Source organism: Nannobrachium achirus (assembly GCF_963921795.1).
Source record: "Nannobrachium achirus genome assembly, chromosome: 7".
Classification (NCBI taxonomy): Eukaryota; Metazoa; Chordata; class Actinopteri; order Myctophiformes; family Myctophidae; genus Nannobrachium; species Nannobrachium achirus.
In genome coordinates, this window is record NC_137816.1 from 49,379,895 (window position 1) to 49,389,213 (window position 9,319).

The 9,319-nt window shown below is 41.9% G+C and overlaps 1 protein-coding gene across 1 annotated transcript in view; it reads left to right on the top strand.

Annotated features, from left to right (window-relative positions):
* Positions 1 to 5,148: 5,148 nt before the first annotated feature.
* The window catches only part of itgb6 (integrin, beta 6), a gene marked incomplete at both ends in the record, with an annotated part of 11,724 nt that continues 7,553 nt past the window's right edge, over positions 5,149 to 9,319 (top strand). Inside the window, 8 exons of the mRNA XM_080730293.1 lie at positions 5,149 to 5,203; positions 6,202 to 6,284; positions 6,506 to 6,704; positions 6,807 to 7,053; positions 7,213 to 7,378; positions 7,500 to 7,661; positions 7,854 to 7,949; positions 8,264 to 8,353. Coding sequence (XP_080586419.1) covers positions 5,149 to 5,203; positions 6,202 to 6,284; positions 6,506 to 6,704; positions 6,807 to 7,053; positions 7,213 to 7,378; positions 7,500 to 7,661; positions 7,854 to 7,949; positions 8,264 to 8,353 — 1,098 coding nt within the window. The remainder of the gene's footprint in view (positions 5,204 to 6,201; positions 6,285 to 6,505; positions 6,705 to 6,806; positions 7,054 to 7,212; positions 7,379 to 7,499; positions 7,662 to 7,853; positions 7,950 to 8,263; positions 8,354 to 9,319) is intronic.

The following is a 9,319-nucleotide window of genomic DNA, read 5'->3' on the forward strand; positions in this document are numbered from 1 at the left end:
CTCAAACACATCTCTTGTTTATCTCAGTCAGACATGATCCTGTCAACTTAGTAAAGAAAGACCCAGGTCTTATATCATTTTCTTTTAACATACAGCCAGTTAGTAAGTTGGTTATCTACAGTGGCTCCTTTGAATCTATGAGCAGCAGAGGGTGCTGTGAGTCAAAGTTGTCCAGCTAACCCCTAGTCATCATGTTTGGCTTGTCTACAGACTCTAGTCTACACTGACTCTTGTGAATGTGTCTACTATCAGCAGCAGAGGGTGCTGTTAGTCAAAGTTGTCCAGCTTACTGTATGTCAACTCATTTTTCAACTTGGCCATGTTTCGTCAGGATCGTCTAGTATATCATTCATATTGTGTGTTATAATGCAATGTGATCTGATGAGTGCGAGAGAAAAGTGACACATGTGAGATGTAATCTAGTCCTTTCTGACACTATTTGCAGCATACAGCCTTTGTAGTGGTAGTCTTTACACTGGGTCTATACTTCTTAAGCCCGGGGGCTTAGTGCAGCTGATGCCAGAGACGTAAAGGCACCACGCTCCTGTCTCCTTACCAGCCAAAAGGATCAAAATGGTCCGGATGCAAGATTAGTCATCATCACACCCACTGTTACCCCGATCCCCAACTTCCAGAAATATACATGGCCCGTACACACAGAGACATCAATCCTGTTGTGGGGGTATCAATTCTTTGAACATAAGGAACATGGTTAGTGGTTTGAAGATAAGTCTACCCCCTCCTTTTCTTCTTTCTTTTAACTCTCCACAGCTGAGAAGACACATGGCACTGTCCCTTGAGAGATCCCAAGGTCAGGCCGAGGGCACAGACTCAGTAGACCTACCTTTAATGCATATGTTACGGTCACTAAACTGCTGTAGATGGAAGTGAGAAAATGTGCGAGCACATAACACATATTTCTGTGTCTGTGCTGCAATAATAGGCCAATGAATAGGATGTTAACACTTTAAATTGTAGGTTCTTCGGGCAAATGAACTGCTGCAACAGACTACTATTGTTGATATGACTGGCATTCTTTGGTAATGCTTCAGGATAAAGTAAGTGACAGTCAAATGGGGCAGTCAAACAGTTTTCCCTCAGCACTATAATACATTACCATTACGACAGAGCTGCTTCCCTGAAATATCCATCAGCATCATTTTTGCTTTGCTCATATAATTTACAAGCTGTTACAAACAGACCAATCTGGTTTGACAAGGACTGTTGATGCCCTGTATGAATTACAAGACTGAACTGTATGCTGCATTGTTGGAAACCCTTTTCTTTTTTTTCTTTATTGTCTCCACCAGCCGAAGGCTGAGGGAGAGTATGTTTTCCCCTCCGTCCGTCCGTGTGTCCGTCCGTCCGTGCGTCCGTGCGTGCGTGCGTGTGTCCTCGCAGTTTGTGTGCAGCTAATCTCAGTCACCGTTGGCCCGATCGCTGCCAAAGTGAGCACACACATTCCCTGGATGCCAATCTAGAACCTCTGCCCCACATTTTTCAAATCAGCCTCATGGTGGCGCTATAACAGGCCGATTTGTGTGGCCTGGTGGAGACCTGTGCTCGGAAGAGCACTGCTTCTAGTTGTGAATCTTTTGACTACACAGCGGAAGGTTACCGTATAATGTGTACTCTATGAATACAACCAATGCACCCCTCTTTTGACTTATCATCTGTGACTTTGCTGAATTCCTTCTTTCGGCTTGCACTTCAGTCATACATAATTGATGCCCCATTATTTGCCTACACACACATATGCATGTGTAGACAAATTCATTCCAGCCATACCATTACAGAAAGGGACGAGGACAATACACTGTACCAGTCTCCTCCTCAGTGGAGGAAATTAATTGAGCTTCAGTAAACACCCACCCACACAGGCTAACAGAGAAAAACACACGTTCACTCCTGCACGCACACACACACACACACACACACACACACACACACACACACACACACACACACACACACACAGCACAGAGAACAACAACCCATTAAGCCAAGTTATCTTAGTTGCCTGTACAACAGAATATACAGTGTTTTTAGCCTCAAGAGTATAACAGCATGTCAGTCCAGCTTTCTAATGAAAGCCACTGCTACAGTATGTGGAGATTGTGCAGTTGTTACTGTCACTCACTATCATCTCAACCCCCCCTTCCCCCTATACGCTCACACTTAACAGTAGTATACTCACACACACGCACACACACACACAGGGGACGGACAAGCTTCAACTTGCACACACACCGACAAATGACCTACACATTCACTGTATGACTTTACACACACACGCACGCACGCACACACACACACACACACACACACACACGCACACGCACACACATATGCAAGGGAGCATGGGCAGTAGGTTGAGAGTAATCCTACTGCCATGTCTCATAAAAGACAGCGTTACAGTAGGTTTACTATTACTCTACTACACAGGGATCTAACCGGATGTGCTGGACTGATGTCTCCTTATTCCAAGCCATTTTTAACCTGGTGACAAGTCTTAGAAGGGACAGCATGGTAGGTGAAGGTGAGTTGTCTCATTGCAAGGGTTAATGTAATATTGTCTGGTGAGAGTAATGTTACAATAAGTCTTGATGTCACGGGGGAGCACGGCCAAGATGTTTGATCATCTTTATGAATGGCTGAGTATATCCTGTAAATTGAACTCATGTCCCTTTTCAAATGCATTCAAATGTTCAGTATTGAAGCTCAAGTCAAGCAGAGAATCACTTGACAGATTATTAAACAAGAAACATTGAGGAACTTGGAGCTGCATATACTACAGTAAGTGAATTAAACATCAACATTTCAACAAAATAGTTTCCCCTATGAGCACTCATTTCTACGGCTGTCATCTGTCACAACCTTAGTCTTTTCCAGTGAGTATTTACTCAGATATATGCATATTGATTTTGCACAATTTTCAGGCAGAAAGAGTAAGACATGTTTCAGAGTAGAGTGTGAGAGAGAGGAGGAGAGGAGAGGAGCAGTGAGGATAGGGGACAGGAGGAGAGGAGAGGAGCAGTGAAAGAGGAAACGTCTGCTGTGCCCATGGGTGGTGGTGGGTGAACAGAGAGAATGTTAGAGAGGCAGGGTCTGAAGTTTCAAAAAGGGTCTTTTGGTGAAAGTATAGAAAATAGCAGACCTCCAAGCTCACAACGCGTCACACTGAGACGCGTTGTGAGCTTGGAGGTCGGCTATTTTCGGTACTTGATACCACACTGAACACTGATAATCAAGTGAATACTGGAGATGTGGCAAACGGCATGGATGTTTACACAGAGAGAGGGCAATTCTTTCAACATAAGATGCTGCATTCAAGTTCAGGATGGTTTGGACAAGGTCATTCTCTTGAATGCTACCTTCAGGTATGGCATGGAAAGAGGACATTTGCATTTCTTTCACCGTAGTAAAAACTGCATTTATGGTCTGGAAAGGGCACTTTTTACAGACGGATAAAAGGGCAGGGGCTCAAGCCACCTTTGATGTCTATGTGTGCATGTGCCTGTGGGTGAAGACAGAGGTCTCAGGTCTGTAAAGGGAGAACTGAGAACAGAAGATGAGATGAATGGGGTTGGAATGAGGAAGGTAGAAACAACATGGTCATTGAAATGGAAGTATATCCCAAAGACAGAGGTGATCCGAGTGAATATAACAAATTGGGTGAAGGAGAAATGAGTAGAGTGGTGGAACATGAGAGAAGCAATGCAGTGGAGGGGGTTTGGGGGTAACAGATGGGGCTTACTAAGATCCATAGGGGTGTGGTGCTGAATTAGAGGATTCCATTCAGTTGGGGAAATTTGTACAGCAGCTGTCAATGGTTCAACACCTACGCATGTCAGATTCACACACATTACCCCTTGCAGTGTGTGCATGCGCGCTCACGCGCACGCACGCACGCGCGCGCGCACACACACACACACACACACACACACACACACACACACACACACACACACACACACACACACACAATAAAAATCTAAATCTGAATCTATAAAACATCTAGTCCTGCTACATTACACACACACATACACCATACACATTCAGGGATGAGCAGCCATTCTTTTTCATACCTTGAGAATGAGATAGCCTATATTGTTGTTTTGCCTGGTGTTATAACAGTTAATCATCAAGCTGGAACAATCTCGAGGAGTTATTATGATCCACGCACAGACTGGTTATGTTAAACATTAACATATTTTCAGTTTTGGAGTCTGGGTAATATGGGTAGGCAATGTTTGTTTATGGCGTGGTCTGTCTCTTGGCTATTTTATCTCAGTCTGTAAGAATTTGTTTTTATCAAATGTAGTAGGCCTAATTAGACTATCTATGACTATAACCAACATTCCATTCAATGTTTGCAGCAACAGCACATTGATACAAACATATTATAATATGAGTACTAACATTCAATACATCATTTTCGATGTCACTGCACTTTGTGCTATGAAAGATACCGACCTGTGAATTCTGTCTTGTCTTGTCTTGTCTTGTCTTCTCTCTCCTTCTCTTGTTTTCTCAGTAGGCCTAATCCTTAATGAATCCATAATATGGGTAATAATAATAATAATAGGCCTAATAATAATAGTAGGCTAAGCCCAATAGGGTAACATTTTGTGCATGCCTTTCCTACAAGAGAAATAGGTTCATTCTACTGAACTTTTTAAGTTTCTAAGTTGTAATCACTTGTTGGAATAAACAGAAGATGGGGGATTTCCCTAAGCAACACAAGCCATTTCCCTGCTATGAATTAGATATCGAATTCAGATTTAGCACATACACACTGTAGGCTGTACTGTAGGCTATGTGCGTTCCCTTATTGGCCTTGACTCATGTCTCCTCCACCCTTCCACCCGCCTCTCTCTCTCAATCCCGACTACTACTGTTCTCACCTGTACGGAAGTGAGCATAAAAGGCTGGGCAGGTAAGAATGTCTGAACTACGCAGTCACTCACCGTTCTTCCCCAGCAGGTAAGAGACAGTGGAGTTGTCTTCACGTGCTTTGTAGTTTGTACACAGGAGGCGGAATCTAGCCTAGACTAGATTTATAGTGTATAGTAGTAAACTCAACTCGTGTGTGACGAAAAAATGCCTGCTTCTTATCTTTTCTCCTGGCAGTAACCGCGCGGACTAATGGGGTTTGTACTTGTCAGCCTGATTCTCCAGTATTGGATACACAACGTGGAGGGTAAGAGGAGTGGTGGGAAAAGTATTCTTTTTTTCTCTCTCTCTTATTTATTTTGTATATATTTTTTTTTGTTGTAAAAGTATCAATGGCAATGCTGCAATATAGAAATACTCTGTTACAAATAAAAGTCCCGAATTCGAAATCTACTTTAAAAAGTACAAAAGTAGCCTATTAAATGTAGGCTACTTAAAGCACCAAAAGTAAAAGTACTCATTATGCAGAATGTTCCATTTAAAAAATTAAAATGTATAGAAATCTTTTGAAATGTAGCAGCTCACAATGTGAGCCTCTGCTATTTTCAAATGGCCAAAATATATTTAGGGCTGAAGTGTTAATATATGTTTTGTAGTAGGCTAATGAATAGTAACTACAGTTTGCAAATAGCCTACATTTAGTGGAGTAAAAGTACAATATTTGGATCCGAGATGTAGTGGAGTAGAATATTGGAAATTGGAACTACTCAAGTAAAGTAGCCTACAAATAGGCCTACCTCAACATTGTAGGCTACTTAAGTACACTACTTAAGTAAATGTACTTAGTTACTTTACACCACTGGTTTTGAGGCATGTCTTCTCTTAAGTTAAGGTCATCAAGTGTATAGGCTACTAAATCTCAAAAGTTGATACTTTAGTCCTGTCTATAGGCAATCCTGATTTATTAATTCTTTACAACACTGAATAGAAAACACATTTAAGAATCAAAAGCCTTCAATGAAACCACACATGTATTTCAATTAACTGCATATCTATATAGCCATCATGAGCAACACATTATGCTTTACTGTATACGGTATGAGGTGTGCTGTAAATGATAAACAAGATATTATAGCGGAATGCACCATTGACTCATAATACCTTGTAAAACCAAATGAACCGTGCCATGACATATTAACAAGAAATATGACATTATGATGCACTTGCTTCTGTACGTGCTGACAGACTGACCACATCTGACCACGTCTGTTTCTGCTGACTTCTCTGTTCCCTACACAGGAATAGGATCATGTTCATTAAATGGCAATGCTGTGAGCTGTGACGAGTGTCTGAAACTCAGTCCCCACTGTGCCTGGTGTACACAGGAGGTAGGTAGCTGGAATGTTGCCTGAATGAAAACAAAGCTTTAAGTTCTTAAGTGTAAACGTGTAAAAAAATGTTTTTGTGTAAAAAAAGAAAGAAAAGGAGAAAAGAAATACGCCTGGCAGCCCAGTGCCTTTAGCTGATAACAGAATTGTGTGTGTTCTGTGAGAATTGATAGTGTTAGCATGCATAAAAGTTACAACTTTAACTTTTTTGTATCTCTTAGAATTTCACTGACTGGTTTTCAATTAGTGAGAGATGTGACACAGTGGACACCCTCAGGGAAAAGGGATGTCCCACGGAACGCCTGGAATTCCCTGCTTCCAATGTACAAATACTCCAGGATCATCCACTCAGGAAGAAGACAGGCGGTACTAACAGCACCCAAATCTCCCCACAGAGAATGGCCCTCAAGCTCCGGCCTGGTATACTTACCTAGAGCAAATGTACCATTTATCTTTCAGAAATCCTTTCTTCATAATCAGCCAGCAATAGAAAGAAACAATGTATTATTATTTTCTGTGCAGGTAGTGGGCTGACGTTCCAGGTCAAAGTTCAGCAGACAGAGGACTACCCTGTTGATATCTACTATCTGATGGACCTCTCAGCATCGATGATTGATGATCTGAAGAGTATTAAGGACTTGGGTTCTAGTCTGTCTAAGGCCATGGCTAAGCTCACTAGTAAGTTCCGGCTGGGCTTTGGCTCGTTCGTGGAGAAACCGGTCCTTCCTTTCATCAAGGTCACAGAAGAGGAGCTGGCCAATCCCTGCAGGTACCTTTATTTACAGTTTGTTTGATCAGGGCTTAAGTGCTCAACATATGAAAATATATTTAACTTTCAATCTAAAATGCAGATTAAAGGTTTTATCAATAGCTATTACATCTGTCATTGTGTTACCTTATAAAAACCCATAATCTGTTTTTGTCTCAGGAGTGTGGATGCAGAATGCCTACCCTCCTTCGGATACAAACACGTCTTGTCCCTGACCAGTAACACTGACGAGTTCAATCACATCATTGCCCAACAGAGAGTATCTGGCAATGTCGATGTGCCAGAGGGTGGCTTTGATGCCATTATGCAGGCAGCTGTTTGTGGGGTAAGATTTCACTATAAATGGACAGTCATAGATATTTGATGTGACCAAACATGCTATTTCAGTTGCGGGTGACAGATCTCCAATCCTGACTATGCTTTTTTAATGGTATGTCTCTTAATAGGACAAGATAGGATGGAGGAATGACTCGATGCGTTTGCTGGTGTTTGTCAGTGATGCAGACTCCCACTTTGGGATGGATAGTAAGATGGCAGGAATTGTGATTCCCAACGATGGACAGTGCCATTTGGACGGCAACAATGAATACTCCAAGTCCACTGTGTTGGTAAGTTTATTGAGCCATATACGTTTTAGTGCCATATAGTGGTTCATATTGTATTTGTAATTTCCCCTGCATTTGTTGTGATTAATTGCAGCTTATATTGAAAGCTGATAACACATTTAGAAAGGAGATCTTTTTTGTAGAGTGAATTGTGGTGAAAGATCACTGTCCTCGTTTTTTTTTCCTTTTTTTTAGGAGTATCCAACTCTCGGGCAGCTGATAGATAAGTTGGTGGAGAATAACATCTTACTAATCTTTGCAGTGACAGAATCCCAGCGGCAAAACTATGAGGTGAGATCTCTTTACCATGAACTTGTTGATCTGTCTTTTTCTTTTTCCAGAGAAGCCGTACCCTAACATAATGCACTGTATTAAAATGAAAAGCTGCAAAACCTGTGTTCTGTTTATCTGCACACAGTATCATTGAGGTTAACATTAAGATTCATTGAGCTGCATTCTCATTCGACCTGTTTGAACAAGTCATCTTTTCTTCCCCTTTTTCATTTTCCATAGGACCATTTCCCCTATGAGGTTGAATCAGGCTTGCCCGCATTTCGTGTTTACTGTATCACTGTGCTTTTGCTGTTGTGTGTTTTTTCTCACAGAATTATGCAGATCTTATTCCTGGCGCCACAGTGGGAGTTCTGGCAAACGACTCGAGGAACGTCCTGGAGCTGATTGTCACAGCATACAAAGTAATTAAACTCTCTTGATGACATGGAGGATTGGAAAGGTTGTGCAACCGCTTGTGAGACATAGAAGAAAGGTGACAGTAATAGGCTAGTATGATTTTTATTTTACCAAACCAGAACAGTCACACTGAAATGGCATGGGTTTTTATTTTTAGGGGATTTTTATCCACTTTCAACCTGGTGTCATTATAGCCTAGGTGAATTCTCTTTAAAAATAGTGAAAATAACACGCTCATGCAAGCTTATGTCGCTACTTTTAAAATAGGGCATAAGTTAGGGTAAAAATGCAGAGTGCACAAGAAAATGCTCCCGGTAAAAACATGGCATTTCAACAAAATCTGTTAATTGGATGAACCGTCTATCCATTTCATCACAGCCGATATGTGACTCTGCCTCACATCTCCCCCATTCTTTCGTACTCTCATTGTTCCTCTTTCATACTCTTCCTTTCTTCTCCTTTTCTTCCCGTCTCTGCCCTTTGCATCAGCATGTTTCACAGCAGGTCTATGCTTGTCCCAGGTGTTTGATCACCTCCCCCTCCATCCTGGGATCTGTCTTTCTGTCTCACTCACTCTCTCTCTCTCTCTCCTATCTGTCCCGCCCTGCGTTCCCCTCCGCTTGTCTAAATCCCCCTGGCGGCAGTGACTAGTGGCGGGCCTGCCGTCCTCTAATCACCCAATGAGCCCACATCCTCTGCACCCACCTCTAGACTCTGCCAGGTTAACTGCACTTAGAAGTAATCCCTAAAGTAACACCCAGAGCTCTTTTTGTGAGCTTCTCCAACAAAAAGAAAACAGAAGGCTATAGAGACACACATAGAAGCAGCGTGTTGATGGTGTTTTGTGCTACTTTTGTTCAGTGCTTCTTTAAATGTTTGGTGAAAGAATATCTTGGGCACCATATATTTAAAAGGTATTCAATAGTGAAGAATACATGTTTTGGGATAATTTCATGTAATTTCATGCCAGC